This window comes from Chaetodon trifascialis, chromosome 24 (assembly GCF_039877785.1).
Source record: "Chaetodon trifascialis isolate fChaTrf1 chromosome 24, fChaTrf1.hap1, whole genome shotgun sequence".
Classification (NCBI taxonomy): domain Eukaryota; kingdom Metazoa; phylum Chordata; class Actinopteri; order Chaetodontiformes; family Chaetodontidae; genus Chaetodon; species Chaetodon trifascialis.
The window spans coordinates 5,695,686-5,719,338 of NC_092079.1; the positions used below are offsets into that span (position 1 = coordinate 5,695,686).

The window sequence follows — 23,653 nt, forward strand, 5'->3', positions numbered from 1 at the left end:
AAATGGAGAAGATACAGGAGGAGGAGAGGGGGTCTCCAGAGGTGGAGTTGGACGAGAGGAACTCATCACGCAGATCTTCATCTGCCTCATCATCTTCATCAGCCTCTGAGAAGAAGGGAGTAGAGGAGAAGCCAGAGCCTGTAACAACTCTGGACAACTATGAATGCACACTATATGTTAAGGTAATAATAATGATAAATACTAATAATGTTAATAATAATGATGATGACGTTAATTATTAGTAATCATTTTCAATCATAGTAATGATAAGGTGTAAAACCAATACAGTGGAGGCAAAGAAACACAGGTAGGGAAGACCTAGGTTTCATTTATTGTTGTACATGTCACACACACACACACACACACACACACACACACACACACACACACACACACAACAAAGACGTATGGTTTGCATGGTCAAATCTATAAACTTTGTTTGAACTAACGTTTAGGCCTCATAAATCTCAGTCATAATCACCTTCATATCAGTGTGAACAAGTGTGCAAGGTCAGCAAGTATCTCCTATGTGTGTGCGTACGTATGTGTGTGCAGTACGTGATTGTGATAAATCCAGAGGTGGACTTTATGTCCTATTGTTTCGGCCTTCTAAACACCCCACTGTGCTGTTCACACACACACACACGCGCGCGCACGCTTCTATTTACAGGTCATCGTGTTTCGTCATTTCTGTGTGTTGGCGAGCATGAGTGTGTGCATGTGTGTGTTACTGTGGTTCTAAATATAAGTTAAGTTGAACTGACAAGAATGTTCTGACTCAGTGGTTGGGTAGTCGAGGATGGCTCCTGTCGCATGGCCATGTGAATTCCAATGAGTGTGTGTGTGTGTTTGTGTGTATTACATAAGTGTTGATTAGTGGGCTTCATCTATCTATCTATCTATCTATCTATCTATCTATCTATCTATCTATCTATCTATCTATCTATCTATCTATCTATCTATCTATCTATCTATCTATCTATCTATCTATCTATCTATCTATCTCGTAGTATAATCTAAACATTGTATCTCCACTCCCAAACATGCACACTAACTGAGCTTATTACTCAATCTGCACACTCCACACTAAAGTCCAGTTGCTCTGGCATACGCAGGCATCATAAATTTGGCACTTTGAAACAACAAGCGTATAAATTATAGCCATATAACCCTGAGGCCAGTGCAGTAGAGTAAGAGTGACAGGGGTCTATCGATGACAGCGCCCAGCACAGTGGCTCCACACTATTTTCATGCCAGCTCCTTCAGATGTTTTCTCGACGTGTTAGCATTGCATCAGCATTGGAGCTTTGCTTTAATTGCACGGCAGCTTACTTATTCAATATAAAGAAAAACCTAGCAAATTTAACATCATCAGATGTCACCAAAAAAGACTGTATCCCATCGTGATGACAGAAATTAATCTATGCCCATCGACAATTAATGATACAATCAATTAAAACTGGAGGCCAAGAGCTAAAACTTGTTAGGCCAAGTGGCTTTGACGCTTCAGCAACGCTATTCCAATAAAATACCTTTTATTAAGAGCTTTCTAAGCTATAATTAATGTCTTTATGAATGGTTAAGACATTTTTTTAATAATACTTTATAGATTAAGGGTATATAAGAACAAGTTTGGGGTTTCCAGGATGTCTTTGTAGCAAGCTCTTTAATTCCTCCTGTGGAAAAGGGCTGCAGGCCAAAATCTACCGATAAGAAACATGTACAACTTGAAATAATGTTACACCCAGTTTTATTGCTGTAACAATGTTTCGACAAACTTGGACTGGTGGCTTCGTATTGGTGAGACAGGATTTTAGATTTGCTGAAAACATATCTGCTAAGCAGTCCATGATGAAGCTTCAACATTTCACTGGAGAAATGATGCAGATTGAACGCTAAAAATAACGAGTTTCATCTCATGAAAATACTGAATAATTTCCTAAAACAGCTGGGAAGTGTAGTCTTCTTGCACATGTTACCCACATGGGAGGAAATAGTGCATTTGCGAGGAACCACTCTCACTTTCATTGCCCATGTTCCTCGCTCTTTTCTCATTTTTTATGTGAAACTCTTGATGCATTCATTTTCTTTGTTGTAAAGTACTTTGAGCTACATTGCTCAAAGGAAGCTGCTGTAAAAGTAAGGTTTAGTCTTACTATCATCGTTATTATTATATGTCATCCAGTGCAACAGTGTGGCTCATTTAAATCTTTTTATGTTAGTTTTTGGACAATAATGGAGCTCTATGGCACAGAGGAATATCAGGCTGTCGATACACACACAATGACTGTATTCTGCCCAAGCCAACATGACTAAAAACATATGAATGAGCAGTTCGGACGCAGGCTGAGAAGTCACAGCGTGGGACCCATGGGTGCTGATGAGTCTGAGAAGGAGACGATGACTCCCAGTGATTCAAAGTCACCCGCTTGTGTTGTCAATCAGAGCCGTGAGAGGTGGGAGGGGCAGGGCACCCTTGGGTGACTTGGTCTGCCCTTTCCCTCCTCACTACTTTAATGTTTTCAACACCACCCCCTCCCCAACCCACCCAAGGGGGTTATTTTTGCCCAACACTGTCACGCCCCACTGCTGAGGCCTCGGGTACAAATTGAACCTCTCACACACACACTCTCCCTCTCTCTTTTCTCTCTCTCTCACACACACACACACACTCTCTCTCCTTGGCATTCGTCCTCAGCTGACACTGACACAGCTGCGATGGGACCAAGAGGACTTCACTCCACGGACCTGGAGTAAAATCTGCTGTGAACTGAAACGGCTCACACACACACACAGACACACACATCTACACACCTGTGGAAACAAAACACAAAGGCAAAGTGTGTTTTTCTTGACCATGACGGATACTGCGGCCGAGGAGGACAGGGACCCTGATATTGAGCTATTTGTCAAGGTGGGGAGTTTTGTGTGTGTGTGTGTGTGTGTGTGTGTGTGTGTGTGTGTGTGTGTGTGTGTGTGTGTGTGTTGGTGTTTGCACAGTTCTGTGTCACAATTTGTGTACATCACAAGCTGGAACTAGATTGCTTTTCACTTCTGGATTACATTTCTGCACAAGCTTATTTATCTCACCCTGCAGCCTGCCTGTAACAGTTGTTACTTTTGTGTGGGACACGTCAAATTTAAGCTGTATATGCACACCAGAATCTTTAATATATATATATATATATATATATATATATATATATATATATATATATATATATATATATATATTGTGTGTGTGTGTGTGTGTGCATTTGGGGGGGTGGCTCCTTTAAGCGTGTGCATGCCCTGTTGTTGTTGTGTGCTGATTTTCCATGTGTTAACCTGACACCCACGTGCACAGACAATCTCTCTTTTTCTCTCTCCTCATAAATAATTCCTGGGGTCATTCAGCCCTGAGAAAAGCCGTTTTAAATGGTCTGAGGCTGTGATGCAGTATATGCTGGCATGTACGGCATGTGTCGGTATGCCTGTGCGCACTTATGCACAGGTTTTAGCATGCCCCTTTGTGTGCTGACAACATCGTTTAGACATACTGCTCACTTCCTGTCATTTCTGAATGTAGCCAGGACATACTGTATTGTGACAGTCTGCAGAGTCTGCTGGATGTGCACTCATTCAAAATGAGAAAATCTGCTGGTAGCCCGGCAAGAGCACAAGACACCAGGACTTTGTTACCTTTGGGTGGAGCCAGGCTAACTGTTCCAGTCTTAATGCTAAGCTAAGCTAACTGACTTCTGGCTGTACCTTCCTATCTAACATACAGGCAGTGTGTGTGATATTTCATAATCCATGTCTTGAGAAATGAGTATGAGTGTAAATTAGCTCAAATTTTTATGATGAACAGTGATTTTGTTTTAGCTCTTTAAACACAAATCATATAGAGGAGTCATAGAGCAACGGAATTAAGTGTCTATACTTATAACAGTAATGTAACATTAACTGTTCCTGCTAATTGAAACTTTCACACTGCACTGAAATGACTGAATAATTATTCCTTCAAATGTCTGAAACAGTGCTTAGCTCCTATGTAAATTATACATGAATTCTAGTAAATGGGATAAAATGTGTTTTCCAAATAAGACACAGTACATCTGCCAAATGGTGAAAGATGACTGGAGTTGTTTCCTCAAGGACTTCATAAAATAGGTCTAGATCACTCATGTTTCGTGTTCAGTGAAAGTGTGTGTGACTGTAGGTTATATGATTTCTACGGCTGATATGCTGCTTCAGTATTACAGGAACCAGGAGTCCAAACAGGCAGTGAGGCGGCAAATGGAAGCAGTGTGGATTATTCATGTTGGACTTGGTGTCTCCTTACAGTGTCCTGTTGCAGCTTTTGCACACAAACACACTGAAGCACACGTACACACACATTCATCTAAGTCTACATGATCATATGCCAATTAAAAATGTGTGTATGCGCACACACAGACCCGACCTCAAACCCATGATTTCATAGGTAACAGGTAATTCATTGAATGTGTATTTGTTCAGTCATCATGAGTGTGTGCGTGGAATGTCTGTGTGTGAATCAGCGTATGTGTGTTTGAGCATAGGTGTCCTTGTCAGTGTGTTTGTGAACGTGTGCGCGTGAATGAGTACAATACAAATGATCTGAAGTCTGTATGCAGCAGAAATGTTGAACAATGTTCGTGTGTGTGTGTGTGTGTGTGTGTGTGTGTGTGTGTGTGTGTGTGTGTGTGTGTGTGTGCATACAGGCTGGGAGTGATGGGGAGAGCATTGGAAACTGTCCCTTCTCTCAGCGCCTCTTTATGATCCTCTGGCTAAAAGGTGTAGTCTTCAACGTCACCACCGTAGACCTAAAGAGGTAATAATACTGTCATACCTTCATAATATAATATCATAGCATTACACAGCCCTGGTTGGCTATGAAAGAGATACTGAACCATATGAATGTGGAGGAAAATGTGAATTAAAGCTGCTCTAATCAGTATCTTTTAATTAACAAGGAGGTTTTTTTTTTATCTATCTATCTAAATCGCAGAGTTGCACCTCTGTCCAGGAGTTACAGAAGGACCAGTCCCAACATGTGTGAAAATTAAACCCGCAAACACATGCCTGTTTCATTATGATGCAACAAATAGTTTCAATTTCTGTGTGGGCACTGTGATAAGAGCAAGCAAATGTAGTTGTTTCTATTGTTTTTGTTAGTCGAAAGTGTTGTATGGACCTATGCGCAATATCCCATAACTTATGGTTTGATTAAGCAGCCAACAGCTATCTTAAGAGTAGCTTTCATGCATGCACTAAATTAAGGTCTGGCTCCAAAGTAATTGAATGTTGAAAGTAATGAATACATGTTACCGGAAACTGTAATATTGTCATTGATATTGAAAAAGTGTTCCGTTATACATTCATAGTAGAAGTTGTAACCTGACTCCAATCTGATTAGGAAACCAGCTGATCTCCACAATCTAGCCCCAGGGACACACCCGCCCTTCCTCACTTTCCAGGGGGAGGTTCTCACTGACGTCAACAAAATAGAGGAATACCTGGAGGAAATGCTTGCTCCACCTAAGTAGGCCTCACACACAGAAACACACAGAGGTATATGAAACAGGTTGAGCAACATCCTAATGAACACCATGTTCACATCCTGTTTTTTTTTTTATTTTAGGTGTCCCAGGCTTGCAGCAAAGAATCGTACGTCCAACACAGCAGGAAATGACATATTTGCTCGGTTCTCCGCTTATGTCAAAAACACAAGACCAGACAAAAATCGAGGTAAGCACATTGTGTGCTAAACTAATTAATGTGTGCATCCACTAAACATATGCATTCATTGTGATCCAGATAGAAGCATTGGCTTTTCAGCTTTGATGACCTGGATGTGTGTTCAATGTGTGTGTTTCAGCATTAGAGAACAGTCTAAACAAGGCCCTGGCTAGGCTGGATGAGTATCTGATGAATCCCCTTCCTGACGAGGCTCAGGCGGGAGAATCCAAACGCAAATACCTGGACGGAGACGAACTGACGCTGGCTGACTGCAACCTCTTGCCCAAACTTCATGTTGTTAAGGTAACCAGCTTTGGATTGGTTCATTTCACCTTCTGAATTTCACAGCAGTAACACAACGACTTGGTTTTGCCAGGTGGTTGCGAAGAAATACAGAAACTATAACATCCCATCAGATTTCAGAGGGGTTTGGCGTTACCTCGGCAACGCCTACAGCCGAGATGAGTTCACCAACACGAGCGCATCTGAAGTGGAAATAGAGCTGGCCTACAAGGACGTTGCTAAGAGGCTGGGGAAATGAATGCATCTCAATCACGGTCACTGTTGTACTCGTCTGTCTTGTGGCAAAATCAGCTAACTCGTACTCCTGACACACAGTTAATACACTCTTTACAAAGGATGAGTCATTTTTAACACGACCGAGCTGAAACGTTTAAATGAGGCACAGTAGTTTGGTGTCAAGAAGAAGACACGCGTCTTAAAAATGATTCATTCTCTTTTAAAGGTGCTGTGTGGCATCTCAAGCCTGATTCCTCTGCAATAATACTGACTATAAACACGTGGAAGAGGAGGGAAATTGTTTGCTGATGTTGATTGTGCTGCTGATTTTTTTTCCCCCAAGAATTAATAGGATTTTTATTTATTGTGGAAAAAAGTTTGCAAATGGCCGTTTGTTGAACCCCTTCCCTGAACAGCGATTGTCAAATCAAAGCCTTGGTTACAGTTTAGCTCCTGGATGCTGGCAGAGTTCAGGGAGACATTGGCGGCTCTGTCCTGCTCTTTATTGGATTCGGCGTAGTTTAAACCCCAGCAAATGTCACCCGAGATAGCATTATGTTTGCCGCACGTCCTCATCCTAAGAGCCTTTTCCCGCCTAATGTGAAAAGTGCAACAGTGGAAAGCTTGACAGGGGAAGCAGCAGCGAAGGGTGGTGGGGCTTCACAAACGGCCACTTGGAGATGTCAGAAACTGAGAAGAAAGGTAAAGATGGAGGTTGTTTTCTCCTGAGCTCGACTGAGGACTTCCCTCTTCCTGCTCACTGTTTATCTAATTCGTAAACCCTTATAATTTCATGTCATGAATTCCTTTTATATATGTAGTCTAATAGAGGTAATGGGATGCATAAAATAAGGTTTTATTATTTGATCTGTGCTCTTTCTACTGTTGCTTACGTTGTATTATTACATTGCAGGGTTGAATTAGCAGAAAAGAAAGTGTTGTTGGAAAATACTGTCAAGAATGTGTTTCAGCCAAAGTAATTTGTCGTTTATTGGGGCAGCGTCAGCTTTGAAGACTTTATAGAGATAGCGTCCTCCTTGTCTGAATGAGGCAATGACCGACCAGTTCAATTTGGGCTTTATTCTAATTTCTGCTTGAACTGTGTTCCAAAGATTGATTTTCTTTGGAGATTACAAATGTCTTTTGTTTCCTCACTTTTACAGCCTGACACCGCAGTTTATGTCTTATACTATCAGTCAGCTGAAATGGTCATAGTCTCACGGTGTATTTCAGATTAGAAGTATACATTTAGTTGTGATACATCAGCCTTTAATGAAAAGAAAAAGCACCGAGACAAACCCAGTTTACCCTCGAGGAGTATACCACAAATCGAAATGCAAACTGGTGGTAGTAAATGTCATTTGAATCATTTGTGCCTTAGTGAGAATCAAGCTCAGCTCTGCCTTCAGCTCTTTATGTTTGTACAGTAAATTATGTTTGAATATAATATGAATGTGAATTATTGATGTCATCAAAAGACTTCTCATGCCCCATGGAGCCGTATGACAATAACATAAACTTAATATTTCTGTAAATGATTGCAGCTCAACTATATTAACATTTTGTCTGATGATTAGAACCATGAACGCACTGTGAATATGTTGCTTATTTGAATAATAAATCTATTTTCTCAGACACTGAGTTCAGGAGTTGTGTTTATTTATTTAATTATTTTCTGTTGGAAACTCTCATTGTGGTTGAGAGTGGATCTTGACTGTGTGTCTCCCACCAAAGTCATTACTGTGTTACAATGAGAAACAGCAGTACTGAAAGGCTTTGGTACTGCTTTGTTTAGGTAAATACATGCTGATAATTTGTGAAACATGTTCATGTTTGACTTACAAGAAAATTGCCTCTCAGAGTCACAATCATGATCAATAGGCAGAAATAAACAAAGGGAAACCTTGACTGCAAGGGCCATTAGGGATAAACAATGCATTCCCTCAGGGCGGTGCTGTGGACTCCGCCTTTTCTCCACCTTTTGCTTTCAGTGTTTGTTATTGCTTCACAGCGGCCCCTCTCGCCCTGTCTGGCCCTTTTCCTCCATCACCCCTTTTTCCTGTGGTGGTTGAGTAGACGCTTTATTTTTTTTATGTTCTGACTACTGGTATACAACAGAAAATATAAAATTGCACAGTATGCAAACCAGGAGGACTGGAAAGAGAACAGTTTTTGCAAGAAAAACGTGACCCTGAGCATTTTTTTGTCTTTGAGGTCTTGTTGTAGCCACTGACGGCCAGCAGATAGCAGCAAACACAAAGCCTTTTTTGGTCTGTGACAGCATGTCCATGTAGTGAGGGTTCATCCTGTTTTCTATCAACCCATCCTGTTAAACTACCTTGATGTGGCAAATGTTACCGAACATCAGCCATGAGAGCACATTTCTATGCACCACACAGGCCTGGTAGTCATCAAAGTTTAAAGCAAGCTTTAGATAAGTGAGTAATGTGGTAATAGACTCACCAGCAAAACAGATTTAAATACAAACCCAGTCTGTCCTTCATAGATGAAGTGCAGTTTGCGGCATAATGTGATCAAATTGCACAAGGTTGCTTTGAAGTCTTGTGACCTACAGTATTGCTGTTAATCACTGGCCGTTTGTTAAAAAGCAGGCTTGTCATTTTAATAGGACAGAATTGGCTTTGATCCTTCAGTGACTTTTTGCAGTGATGAGTATTTGAACTTTATTTTACACCTCACTCAGTATCAGTAGTGGAAGATCCTTTTCTCAAGTAAAAGTAACAATACTTCACTGTAATAATACTGTACTGCTCGCTTAATTTGAAGTATACAGTATCAGTACTGGAAGATCCTTTTCTCCAGTGAAAGTTACAATGCTTCACCATAATAACACTGTACTGCTAGCTTAATTTAAAGGATTATTAGCAAAATGCATCTAAAGTAAAAAGAAGTCCATGTATAGAAATTAGCCCCGTAAGTGTCTTTAGTCATGCAGATTCATTAATGTTGTGTCAGTCTTATTTTAGCGTGTAGCTGAAGTGAAATTGCTCAACACTACCCCTTTCTGTTTATGCCGGTTGTAAATTTGCAGACGGTCCCTAAACTGCCGCTCGCGTTCTGCAAGTGGGCAGACCGAACACAGAGGCTCGTGCGCTGTGGCTAGAATCTCATCTCCCCAGTCTGCCCAACAGAACGACGGCTCCGCTCGTCCTTTCCCTGGATTTTAACTCGTATTCCCCTCCTGTAACACCACCGCGGGCTACCGACAGAAACCGTGAAAAAGGTAAGCTCATCACTGTCAGCGGCATGGCTTCGGAGCTCGTTTTGTCCCCCATTGTTCGCGAAATAATGTTCGAAGAAGAGGCGCAGTGTTTAGCTGTGTGTGCTCGGGAGTGGGCGACTTGTCATTGCGGCGGTGTGTGTTTTGTTGTGAAATGTGTGGTGGTCGACCGAGGCAGCTAGCCGTCTCAAGCCTCAAAACAAAGCTAATGTAGCCAGAAACAGCGATAGCTTCCATGGAGATCGGCTAGCCTCATTGAAACGGACCTGGCTGGTAATAGAGCTGGATAGCTAACGTCAACGCTAGCTGGTATTTTCACAGCCAGTTGGGGAATCAGGACGTTTATCGCCGCAGCGAGCAGGGGGTCCCATTGTTATGACACGACAGGTTTAGCTAGCTCCTGAAAGAAAAGGGAGTATTTTATTGTGTTAAAACGCAGACATTAACGGACTACTCGCAGGTCGTCTCCGGCCGAATGGCATCGTCTCGAACAGGTTGTTCAAGAATAACGTTCAGCTCCGGAGTCATTGGCAGCGTCTTGTGGTCAGGGTGCTCGTTTCCAGCGGCGCCTCGTTAATGGTGCAAGCTGATTGTAATTAAAGCAGTTTTCATTTCCGCTGTGTGTCCAATGCTCACACAGCAGGTAACGGTGCACAGTTGCTCTCAGGTGTGTGTAGACGGAAGTCCCTGACAGACTTGTTTGTATCTTACAACACACTGTCACGGATTTAACTGGTAAAACTGTAACTGGGCATTTCACCTTGTCATGCACAAGCTTTGGAGACATATTTGCTCGGAGGTTTTCTATCAACTTCCAGAGAGTGATGTTGCGTTTTGGTGACACAGACGCAGAAAACAGGCTGGGGGTGTTCATCGCGTTAACTTATGTCCTTGGGGGCTCACCTGCTTTGGTGGAAAAATGGAAACACTTGGCGAGCATTACATCAATTAGCACCTTTATTTTTTCTTTTTTTTTTTGTGGAACTTACTATAACTTATGGGATTAGACTAGTATTCAAAGATTATTAGGTGCTTCGTGTTTTCCAGCTGTTTCAGTAAAACCTGAAAAGTGTAATCATTCAACAAGAAGGATATAGCAGGGCTGTAAGTAGGGATTATTTTAATTAGTTGTCCAAAGCCCATAATGATGTTCTCAAATGTCTTGTTTTCTCCACAACCAAATGTATTTAGTTTATTGTCATGGAGGAGTGAAGAAAACAGAAAATATTTACATACAAGAAGGTGGAATCAGCTTGGTTCTCTGATCTTTTGTGTATTAGGTCTCTCTGGCTCATCGCTGATGCACTTAGCTCACCAGTGCAGTCCAGTAATTTTCAGTCTGCGCCATGAGTGGTCTCATATAATCAGGTTATTGACATGCTGATTTGATTATATGACATGTATCTTGTGTCATTACCATGCAGGCTCCAGATGCGATAGAGTGTACTTTCAACAAGCAGCTTGTCAAAAGGTCTTTGTGGCTTTAAAAATGCTTGTCATTCAGTTGTGGTGGGCAATCAGCGACATTGAGTTCAGGGCAAATTTTCCAACAGGGACAATTAAGTATATCTCTTATCTTATTCAGCATGACTCCGTAAAAACTCCCTGCTTACGATCCCTGACTGTCGTCTGAGAGCTAATGCTGAGTGTAGTGACCATCCCGAGGTGAGCCACCAACTGCCCCTGGCTTTATAAAGAGCTCTTTCAGCCACCTTTTTGCTGGAGCCCTTGGGATTATAAATCCTGAGGAAAAGGAGCTTTGCTTCAGTGGCATGCTTCACTGGCAAGAAATCGGGGGCGGGGGGGTGCGCTGGGGGCCTCGGGTGGAGAGCCAGCAGAGGCAGTGGATGGATGAGGAAGGAGGGATTGAAGATGGAGGAGGGATTGGGGAGAACTGGGCTGTGGTGATGGATGCCATGCAGGGAAGTGGAACACTTGGCCTTCCTGTGATTAAAGGGCCTGTTCTGTTGGCACAAACACACACGCATGCGTCCACACAGATACACCTGTCTTCTCCCACTTGAGGTCAGACTGAGGTATAACATCAGCTTTTTGGAAGAAGATTGTGCCATGTTCATTACACTTTCGACAGAAACCACACTCCACCTTGGCACTCCACCCTGAAGAGGCTCTTTCCCATGACGCAGCACAGATGTGCGTCTTCACAGTCAGTCCACTGTCTCAGCTCTGCAGTTGCAGAGCGAGTTGCATTTATTCGTGTGGCACATCTGAGCTGTGAGATATTCATTGGTAGGGCAAGTCACAAAGCCTACAGTAAATCCTCTTGAAAAGCTGTTTTCATATCCAGGGCAATGACTAAAAAAACTGAAGAGGTAATAAAAGGAAGATTAGGGATTTTCAAAGGGCCTTTACTGTAACCTCAAACATTAATCACGCCCTCAATTTCATGCCTGGTTTTTGTCTCACAGACTATTGAAATATTTCTCTCGTAGTTGGAATATTGAACCATGAAACTGCCGTTGAAACCTTAACTACATTAGAATATAATTTAAGTGTGAGACATTGGTTGCAGCGTTGCCTCATTAGCACCTTCTCTCTGAGGAAGAATGTGGTCTTACCAGCAGGCCAATGAGAGCTATCGATACTTTCAGCAAGATGTCTTTTGTATTGCATGAGTTTGATGACCAGGTTGTTCATACAGACTGTGTTGTGCTTATTAAGTCATTTTCAAGTCTCCAGTAAAGGTCTGACTCAGTTATTGTTCAGAACTGTGTGCTGCTTCCACAGAAAGAAGAAGCAAATGTGTCTGGCTTGAGTTTCTGTTGTTCTCTTTTATGTCACAAGGACAGAAAGTGAGGACGTTTACCACTCCTGACTTCAGTGAAGGGTTTTAGAGGATTTGGATTGCATTAAGAGTGAGAACCAGAATTAGGATTAGTTTTATGTGAGGGAAAGTGTTATACGCCCGTAGTGCAGAGGGTTGGGCTTTTGGATTTAATGCAGTCAGTGAAGGCCCTCGTTGGCTTGGTGATATTTGTGTGTGTATGTTTGCATCCACGTCATTGCATAATAGTTCATTAAATGGCATTAAATGCTACACTTTTTTCACTTTTTCAAGTGAAAACACTTTGCCATCATGTACAATTTCATGGTGCTGAAATCTGCATGATTGGATTTGATGCCTGTGTGTGTGTGCGTCTATATTTTTTATCACTGTTTTTACTTTATCAAAAGTGATGCTCCTCTCCGTGTTGGGATAAGGCCAACTTGTGTTGTCATAACAGCAGAGCTTGTGTGTGGTGGTGACAGGAAAAATGAAGTGCCCCGTCTACCCCCAGCGCCTCATCTGCGATTCCCACCCATACTCGTCACTGGGCTTGTTTCCGACATGCAGATCTTGTTCATGGTGGTCTTGTCCTCTACCCTCTCATCTCATGGCATGTTGCAGCAGGTTTATCCTGTCAGTGCTCAGCCTGAGCAAAGGTATGCCTTAGCACTGTTTTTTTTTCTCCTTAGGCTTTATAAAGTGTTTTTTAACATGAATGGCTGTTACAAAGCACTTAAATTCAACAAAGGACATAAGAAACCAGTGTATCATATCACGTGTAAAGAGCTTGAGTGTTGTTATATGTGGTTTTCAAATGCTAAGGGAAGTTCCTGTAAAGTGAGTGCTGCAGTTTAGTATTCATCGAGTGGTCGTGGTCATCAGTGGGTTTCAGAAATGATCGCTTCCTGTCTTGTATGAGGCTTGCAACAAGCTGTTCCATCTGCAACCTCCTTTGTATTTTGGCTTCATGTCGCATTTTATTCTAAAGAAATCGAAATTGACTGCCAAAGAATTTTTGGGTCACCTCCTTCTTGGTTTCCTTTTGCATGAGAGTCGTGTGAAATGCAGCATGTTTTGTTTCTCCCAACTCCAAAAGTGCTGAGGTGATTCCTTTTGTGAGGAGAGTGAAGAGTTCACTGATTGTCACCAGTGTGGTGGAAACAGCACTTTTTGCAGGCCCTCTGTGTGTTCAAGCTGTTTGTGGACTCTGCTTGGTCTTAAATAGTTCCCCACAGTCACAATTGATGGGATTTAGGCTTCCAGGGTGGAGCTGGACTTCTTGCTGTGGAGGTCAAGGTTGTCAGTTGCTGGGCTTTATATATGTATAGTTGATTTTTCATTTTGTATTTTGTATTTTATTCTCTTCTGTGTCTCCTTTTATTTTCCTGATGCTATTGCTGCTGCCTGTAACACCCAAAGACATTATTAATCCTAATGTCTTATCTTATCTTAAACTCAGAGTGCTTTAGTTCTTGTGTTTCAGTGGTTGCATTAAGGATGGGCTAACAGTGACAAATTTCATTTCTGTTTTTTCACTGTATGTTTAGGCTCTGGTGTATTTTCTCATCAGCCAGACTGAGGTGGACGGTGGCAGAGGAAGGAGAAAAAGGGCATTTGATTTTGAATGCTCAAAAAAAGGACAGGTTTTGTCAGCTGACAGGCAGCACGCGTTAACTCTCAGACCACATTGCTTTGCATGTCCCATGTAAATGAATGTCTGCTTGAGTTTATGGTCATGATTTTACTTCCTGCAGTCATGACACTTGGTTACTCTTGTGCATCACCTCACTCGACACTCACTCACTCACTTTCGACACACCTGACTTTATAGAAGGCTGACCAACCAGAACTAGTGTTTTTTCCCCATTCTCTTCACCATACACAAAGTTTACATAGACTTCCATGGCACCCTCGTTATCAGACATATGTTCATTTATGAAGGATTGTGAAAGTTACAAGAAGCTTGTGTCACGCATCAACATTCATATGACAAATCCTGAAATTGGAGAACTGTTTGAGCCAATCAGTGACTCAATAAAGAACCCATGAACATGGATCTGGATGGCCCTCACATTTTAGAGCAACTTCCTGAACTTAGCTGCAGGGAAAGCCTCTCTCAAACCATGGCGTTGCCGCTTGATATCTGGTTACGAGCTGGATTCACACCAGTAAGGTGGTGAAGCTGCAGCAGCAGGGTCTGTTTCTCTGGAGGGCCTAATGAATAATTAAGAGGCGGGGCTTATGTGAAGGAGTCCATTAAGATGCAGAGTCACACCGGTCTCCATGGCAGCAGGGCCATATTATCAGGATCACGTCTCCTTTGGCCAGGCAACAGGCGCACTCGCACAGTCTTAGGCTGGGAGAGGATGGATATTGACTGGAAAGTGGAATTTCACTTTCCCGGGTGAGTTTTTGAATCGATGCTTGAAAACGTCTCACGAATTGAGCCTTTCAGTGCCTGTGCCAAATGCTGGGCTGTCACAGCATCAGTCAGACAAATCTGTGAGCAAAGTTAGGCGTGCGGCCATCTATGTGTTTAGAAAAATGTCTGTACGTGAGTGTTGGCCTTGTCTTGGAGTTTTAATTCAGGAATAATCAGGTTTTATCAGGGGCTTACACACCGAACCTGATTGGTTCAAATGAAGTGAACTCTTTACCTATTAAGTGCTGTTTGTTTCTGTACGTGTGAGAGCTGTCAATCAAAGTCTCCTGGAGACTGAACATCTACTTTTCAGGCGGTCTCGATGGGACCGATGATGCAGAATGACAACAGACTTGTCAGTCCATGTGACTTCATGCCCACAGCTGTTGGTTCAAAACACAACGATATTCAATTTATTACAAGTATAAGATCAAGAAAAATAGCAAAGTCTCTGTCAAGTTTGAGCATTTTTGCTTGAAAAATCACGTAAATGATTATCAAAAAAGTGGACATTAATTTTCTTTTGATCGACTAATTGATTAATTGATCTTCTACACTACAGATGTTAAAGTGATCTTAAAGGGAACTTGCTGATTATTATTTGCTGATTGACCAACCGATTGATCCAGAAAATAATCGGCAGATTAATCTATAATGAAAGTAATTATTAGTTGCGACCACGGAGTACAGCCTGGGTCAGGTCATACAGACAGTGATACCGTGTCGTGTGAAAAGTAAGGCTGCTGGCTGTCACAGCCAGAGAGCTATGACGTTACCTGAGGGTGAGAAGTCAATCTCTGTGAAAGCCTATTTATATTCAAGAGAAAAATGGATACTTTTTCAAAGCTGATCCATAATTGATGTTCGAGGCTACATCTAGAGCATATTTCACTACTTTCTCTGGTTATGCAACAAGCTCTTAGTGTACGTTATTTCAGTTCAGTCGCACGCTGTCTCTTTCAGACCTGGAGTAATGCACTGGAATTAATCCAGAACACCCTGTGCCTTCTTCACCTTTATGGAATATCTCCTAAACTACACTTTTAAGTTATTTTCAGCCCCGGTGACAGATGCAAAGGAAATGGACAGAGCCTTCACCTCACTCAGCCATCTGGCCTGGTCTTAACAATTCAGCATATGACAGAACAAGGGCAAAGGCTGTGTGATTAGGACTCTACTGGAGAGATATTAAAGCCTGAGATGATTATTTTGACAATAATGCGATATCAACTCTTAATCCCTGCGACTTTGCCGTAAAGCAGTTTCATCTGTCTGCACGTGGAAAATAAACTAAGAAAGTATGATAGCTGCAACACAGATGAATACCACTCGTGCTTGCAACTTGCTCTGGTCTCGGACAATCACGTAGGTCACCTGAACAGGTATTTGTAAAAGCTGGGAATTTGAAAAGCAAGGTTTTACTCTTATATAAATGCTTCTCAGGGGTTGTTCTGGTGCCATTGAATTAATATTTATCAAGCCACAGAGCAACATACAACAAAATGTCACAATATTTTTTAATACGAGAAAAACAAAGGAAATGCAAAATTAAAACGGAATCAATTATTATCAGGATAACAGGTCTGGATACAGTTTAATACTAAGTAAAAATGGGTTGTCAGTCACTGTTGAGTTACTGTATTTTTAGGGATGTTTGGTGCCTTGGAGATTTTCTTGTATGCATCTCCTGCTTTGTGCTTTTTAGTAAAACTGTTGTGGATTTATTTGTTAATTTTTGCATTCATAATGCAGCTCTTGACAGGAAAGTGACCCACCAGCTGTTTGACCTTCCATAAACACGTGTGTTTAACATGTAAATCACCTGTCACACCTTGATTATAAACAGATGGTCTTGATTCAACTTATTATGCGACTCCTAAAAAGCAGTCATCTGCACCCGGTAATGGTTTATGTGTGTTTTGTTTTTAGATTTGTATTTAATTTAGATGAATTTGTTTTTCACTTAAACACCAATTAGTCCTTTCTGCTGATCTGTTGTTCACCTAGATTTCCTCTCTCTGCTGGTAGATTAAAGGCTTTCTGCACTGCACTAATATAAAGGTAATCAGTGCAACAATGAAAACATAAAATTCATACGGAGCACAGTATGAAAACTGTAAAAAAGGGACCTAAATAGGAAACCTATTTAAACCGAATGTGTAATTTCAGAATGGAAACTGTTTTTCCCATTCCTGCTTTTTCAGATGTGTGATTTTCTTTTTCCATCCGTCACAGTTATTGTATCCATCTTTTAAAACATTTTTCTGTCATTTCCTGGTCGAACAGACCCTTCTCCTTTCACGTCTGGCTGGGTGTAGTGTCTGCACTACAGTGTGGTCGATACTAAACTGAACAACAAATGCAGGTTAGAGATGAAATTTCAGCTCTGTTGTCCCTAACAGGAAAAAGTCCTTTGTTACAGATTTGAGAGGACAGTCATTTCTCGGAGGCCCGAATGATTCAATTGTTTCTGTCTTCACCGTCTCTTGAACCTGCAGGGTTTTGCATGCTACTACGTCTTCCAACAATGAAGAACCCATTCAGGTTGTTACGTTATCATCTCAACTTGCAAAGGATCATATATTCTGCAACCTCAGCTGGCTGTCAACACAGTTTCGCTTGCTGCCTCGTGCCAGAGGGCTCCCTGCCAGACAAATTACAAACCTGAATTAGACACCAGAAGGTAACTGAGGAGGAGAAATATGCATTGCTCGGGGGCCTGAACAGCTGCATCGCCCTTTTCTCTGCAGATTACAGGATGCAGTGCGTGATTGGGAAGTTTCCTAACAAAGGAGTGATGTTGCATGATTGGTTTCAGTCTTAAATAAGATGGATGGACACAGGAAATCAGGCCAGACAGCAGAGCCAGCTCCGACTGTGATTGTATGTCCTCAGAAACTGAAGCGGTTGAGTCAATGTACTGTGTAGGTTTTGGCTCGTGCTTCTTACAGTGATGTACCACAGGGCAGCGTGAGCAGCATTCCTCTCTGATAAACAGCCCCAAAACCCCCCCATCCTGGTCGGCGCCCAAACCAGAGAGTGCTGCCAGCCTTTTCCTGCTCTCCTCCGAGCAAGTGAGTCCCAAGCAATGAGAGACATCTGATGTTATCAGCGCTGCAGATTGCACAGCGCTTCTGCCAAGGGCTTGTCTCATGAATTCACAGTGCAGTGCAGAGACCCCCCCCCCCAACTGAAAGCCCTGTTTTGCACACACCATAAAGCAAATCAGAGTGTGTTAAATGTAAAAAGAAAGGACGCAGGAATTGAGACAGTGCAGTATTTATCCGTCCTTTGTTTAATGCTTAAAAGGAGATCTGTCCGCGCAGCAAACAAACATGAGCATTTGTCTTAAATGACTTAACAATTATGGTGTGTCATAACCTGCTGTGAGATTCCAGCCCTGTTGGAAGCTGCTTGCAGCTGTCTCTGACCTATTTATGAGGGTGATGGATGTAAGGTGAAAAGAGCCTTTTGTGCGGCTGCCTTTTTGTGTTTCTTATGAAGGGGGGGATGAGTTTCAGCTGACAGCTCAGCGTTGATGTGGCCATCTTTGCTGTTTTTCATTCCCACTACTGACCGCTGAGATGAATTGATACAGTGATTAATGTGTGGACAGGTGAAAGGATTTTCGTTCTGCGTATTACTGAGCTTCTCGCTGTGTTGCGCCCATGCATGCGGCTGTGCTGTCCTGACCTGGTTAGAGCTGCTTTAAAAGAGCATAAGAGCGACGCAGTTCAAAAGCAAGGCTGCAGAAATCCCCTCCCCACACTTAGCCTCATTTACAGCTACAGCGGTTGAATACAGATGAGAGAACATCTTTCTTTATTGGCTTCATTGCATTCTGGAAAGTCTTTTTTGTTATTGGTGGTGTTTTTCTTGTTGCAAAGCCAGAGGCATTTATTTAGCTGTGCATAGATTGCCTTTTGGTTGTCAGTTAAGACTTGTTGAACCATTTAATAGCTTCACAAGTGCTGCAGGACTTTCTCATTTTGCGTTACAGGAAAAACTTTTGATTGTTTTGGCAAAATGTGGTATCATTGGCAATGTTGTATTCAATCAGCAATACAGATAGCAAGCAGGACAAAGGCTTTTAATTAGCCTGGTGGGCTTTACTCTCACAGTTTTATGAAGCTGCTCACATAGTGGAGAAAAGGGAATAGTGTAACAGCTTAAAATGTGATTTTTGTTTATCGACCCTGTAGAGGCCATTTCCACAGACTTCTTACTAGCACGCAGTTGGACTTGGAGTAAAGGTTTTGTATGCATCTTGGAGGGACAGACACATTTACATCTAATCAGCATCTGGCTAGAAATTGCCTCAAACCACCTTTGGAGATGGTTTGAACAGTTCTATCTAGATCTACCCACAACACACAGGGCTACCATCTAGTTTGTGCATTTCAGTAAGTAGTAATAAGTAGTGTTTCTATTGTGGGCCTTTCATGCCCCCTCATATTGTTGACGGTAGACATGTGAGAGGAAATGAGGAGAGAGACAGATGGGAAATGACATGCAACATCAGCCAGATCTGAACCGCGGATGTTGTGGTTCACGGTTGGCACCTTTCCCCCACAACCACCAGCGTGTCCCAGCCATCACAAATTTTGAGAAATCGTGGTATTTTCCAAGACAAATACCAAATATCCTCTTCCTCAGCTTCTAAAATGTGATGATTTGCTGCTTTTCTTTGTTTTGTACTATTGAAAATTGAGCATCTCTGAGTTTTGGAAGCCATTTGTCAACATTACGGGCTCTCAAAACTTGTGATGGGTGTCTCATGCTATTTTCTGACATTTTCTAGACTAAATGATGAACAGTTTAATCAAAAATGAAAATCATCATCAGTTTCACACCCACTTTTGCTTGAGGCTCAGAGTTGCTGCTGGGAACAGCAAATAAAGTAAAGCTTCATATCACCTTGTTCGTGACCTTTGTTCTCTTACAGATTTTATTCCTTTAGTGGGAGAAAAAGAGTAAATGTTTGACACATGCTCCACCACACAGTCCAAGAGGGGCATCTTCCTTCGCTTGTCTTGCAGAAAGCCCTATTGAACAATTGGCAAGAAAAGAAAATGTATTAACAGAAAGGGCATGTATTTAAAATTCAGTTTGTGTTTGCTTGTCAGTGAGGAAGATAAATTGTAGGCTATCCAAATGTTTATTTTTTGAGGGAACTATAAACCCTCCTGCATAAATTCCATACAAGCCCCATCAATCATAAAGATCACACTGTCTGCGTGAGACAAGGCTCCTCCGTGTAGCCTCTCCTTCAAGAGTCAGAGAAGCATTAAACTTTAAATTACCTATCTTGTTTTTAACCAGTAGTTCCAAGTATTCTTGCATAAAGTCTGTATTGCCTCCACGCCAGACATACACCACCACACACTTACTTCTCCTTTGTGAAAGAGAATATTTTAGTTGGATTTGGCTCTGGACAATATGTGTTATCAAAATTCCAAATTCATACATTCTTGACAGAAGTGAGCTGAAGTTTACTTGCAACCTCATCTTGGCTCACTGCTACACTATATGCCTCCGCCCAACCTCTCCCATCTCGTCCAATTGACACATTTTGGTGTGTCGCCATCCTGCGTGCATACGAACGACCACACAGCGGCTTCCAGTGTGGGCACAGTGTCCCTCTGTGCTGTGTGGTCTGCTGCAGCTATAAACTGGCTGCTCTGCTTAAAGTAACAGGCTGGAGATCTGTCCTGCGCTCGCGCCGAATACCTCCACTCATCCATGGCTGGTTCCCCATTATCTAAAACCCATTCAAATGAACTTCACGGTGCTGACCCAGAGCAGCTCTAATGTCATGCTTTATCACATCTAGTGTTTAGATTTGTCTTTCTTACCCTTTAAAAATCCATGCCACCCATGCATTACCACAAATAGCAGGACATAAGGCTTAGTGATGTTTCTGCTTAAAAGAGATTACTGACCTCATCTTAGTGCTGGAACAATTAACTGAAAATTAGTCAGCATTTTTTCATTCATTTATTAAGGTCAATTATGAAATGTCCAGTTTCTAAAGTGTCAAAATCTCTCTTTTATATCAAAATAAATGTGATATTTTTTGGATGTTTTGGGTGGTCAGACAAAATAAGCCATTTTTTGGACCCTTTTCACTATTTTCACTGTTACTTTCTCCAGTTTATTCTGAATTATGATTAAGAGTTCTGACTAACCGTCTAATTATCAGTGTTTTTACTGTAATCATGAACATGCAGGATTGGGGTGGGAGAGGGAACTCCCTCATTATCTGTGTTTCAGAGACCAACCAATTAACCACTCATCTTTCTTTCCTCTCTGTCTGTCTTCTCTGCGGCAGGATGCAGCAGGGTGGACTCGGTCCACTGAGATGTTACTGAGCGATGAGGATGGGAAGGAAATCACGCTGGTGAGGCAAACAAGCCGTACACCACCACCACCGAAAAACGACTGCATCTACACAGACTGACACGGCCATGCCCCACCTGCCCCCCTGATTCTCCTCCCTGACCTCTGCGCCTTCCCTCGGTCAAATCAGAGTCACTGCAGCCCCGGCAACCCCCCTGCCAAGTCAGCATGGCTACACCCTTCCTGTGGAAGCTGTCATCCCAGAAGCTGGGCTTCTTCCTCGTCAGCTTTGGGTTCATCTGGGGCATGATGCTGCTGCATTTCACCATCCAGCAGCGAGCCAGCCATGAGAACAGTGCTGTGCTGAGGCAGCAGATCCTGGACCTCAGCAAGCGCTACATCAAGGCCCTGGCTGAGGAAAACCAGAGTGTCATGGACGGACCCTATGTGGGCACCATGACGGCGTACGGTGAGTAGCCAGCTCTCGAGCTGCAGTTCACGTAATCCAGCTTTCGCAGACCCTCGTATGGCTGCTGTCCTGCACAGATTTCTTTCTTTCTTTCCTGCTGTCAACATAGCATAGCTTCTTTCATTTTTATAAGATTACTACCAGGCGATAAAACAGCAAAAGAAGTATCCTTTAATGGAGTTATGATGTAAAGCCGATCTTAGCGTTCCCTCTCTTTTTTATATGTTCTTAAAATTGGATCGAATGATTCCACTTGTCCACCTCTTGAGCAAGCACAACATTGCCTATCTTCAAGAAAACTCGTCTGGGAGATTTACCGCTGATACAGCTGCATCGGAGCATAATACTGGAATAGTATTGGTCCAGAAGAGCCATCAATAAGTTATTCATGCCATTAATAGACCTGTATGGCTCGATGGGAGGCTTCATTAGAAACCTGAGATTGGAATTGATTGTTCTCTAATACCCAGAGAAACAGCAGGATACAGTAAAGCTCCAGGAGATTAAATCAGCTCCCAGAGAACATAAAGAAGACGCTGAAGTACGCAAAGAAACAAGTACAGTACTTGCTTAGCATTTGAAGCTGAAGCACACAGCTTTTTTCTTTTGAAGGTGCATTGAGCTGCTCATGCAGGCGCATGCAAACATGTTGGGAATGTCAGCCTGCTACGTAGAATGCCACCTTACCCGAAGTATTGTCAGCGCTGTACTTACCTTAAGAGCATTGCTTTAGCAGCTTGAAGAAAATCAAACCCCAACATTTGTGCATAGTTAATAAAAGAGTCACTAATGTGTAATACAGTATGACCTTGTATTAATAACTCAAGATGAAGAGTAGTTCAGGTTCGTTTACACAGTTGTACTTCCTCAGACATATACTGTTAAAAGATGTGATGAATATTTCCCTGTAAAACCCTCCTTTCCATGGAACAGTGTCTTGTCCAGTTTGTTTGGTTCCCCTATATGATGGATTGATTTTCTCGTTGCTGTCGGATCTGCAGCACAGTCTGCTGACCGCCGTCCAATATCACATCAAAATCCATTTCATATCCTTGATTAGATAGGGAGGCAGCAGGATACTTTGTGCTTCCTGTGTTCGCTCACTTGGTCGATGATTTGCCCTGATACGATTTGTAATGAGTTTAAGGGGAAATAGGGTTTCCTCCTTTGCGACCCAATAAATGACCCATAAAATCCTAATGCGTCTGGATTTAATATTGTGCCTCCTGAATGGGTCGTTTGGAACATTGCTTTGTTAATTAGGGCTGATTGTAAGAAAGACCTGTTGAAAAGCATGAAATAAACATGTCGACTTTGTTGGGATTTCTTCATGGGTCCACAGAACTGAGACCCTACCCAGGATTGAAGTTGAACCGAGTCCAAATTATACTCAGGGTTTTACTGCCATGGGTCCTGAGTGTGCGTGTCATTATGTCTAATACCTGAGCTGACCTGACTGGATCAAAGCGTCCAGAGTGCCAGCTCTGATCACAGTGGGTCATAATCATCAGGGGAGGAGTAGCCAGGAAAGAAAACGGATGCTATGATATCAAATTCCTTTTGGAATTGCATTGTTTGTCATTTGTTCTCACGACACTGTTATTATATTGCTGCCCTTTTGAACCGTGGCTCCTTTTTAAATTGATAGTGCATGGTGCTGGTGACGGTGTTGGTTTTCTCTCGCCATCAGAGTCTGTTTAGGACGGGTCTGGATCGGGTCTGACTGTGCTTGCACTTTGATAGACTAGAATATCATTAATTGTTTATTGATTTTCTAGCGATTGAATAGATTCCAGGACACAACCTGTCAGCGCTGCACCTGAAATGTGTTTCTTCCTGAGGTCATACTGTCACGCCGTCTTCCTTCCCATAAGGTGATAAAGATATGATCTTTCCCCTTCCAGCCTTCCTGAAACTGAGCCATGCAGCTGGGAGTGTCCAGCCACCTGACAACACCCCTTGTTACCGTGCAGCCCAGTGAATTTCCTTTATGGCGTACATACACACACGCTTGTTCTCTTGGCCTCTTAGGATACGAGAATTCAGAAGAATCCAGCTGCCAACAGAGAGGTCTGGGTGTGGCGTAAGCTTATATTGCAGGTCTAATCCTCTCCGTCCTCTCTAGGGTGGAAG

General features: G+C 42.4%; 2 protein-coding genes across 2 annotated transcripts in view; both read left to right on the top strand.

Moving 5' to 3' along the window:
* The first annotated feature begins 2,857 nt into the window (after positions 1–2,857).
* clic5a (chloride intracellular channel 5a) lies at positions 2,858–6,283 on the top strand. The gene is made up of 6 exons (XM_070957816.1): positions 2,858–2,914; positions 4,725–4,834; positions 5,420–5,545; positions 5,645–5,751; positions 5,882–6,045; positions 6,119–6,283. The coding sequence occupies exons 1-6, from the start codon at positions 2,858–2,860 to the stop codon at positions 6,281–6,283; spliced, it is 729 nt and encodes a 242-aa protein (XP_070813917.1).
* A 3,068-nt stretch (positions 6,284–9,351) lies between these two features.
* mgat5 (alpha-1,6-mannosylglycoprotein 6-beta-N-acetylglucosaminyltransferase) overlaps positions 9,352–23,653 on the top strand; it is a 93,497-nt gene continuing 79,195 nt past the window's right edge. Inside the window, exons 1-2 of the mRNA XM_070958128.1 lie at positions 9,352–9,505; positions 21,044–21,520. Coding sequence (XP_070814229.1) covers positions 21,280–21,520 — 241 coding nt within the window. The 5' untranslated portion in view covers positions 9,352–9,505; positions 21,044–21,279. The remainder of the gene's footprint in view (positions 9,506–21,043; positions 21,521–23,653) is intronic.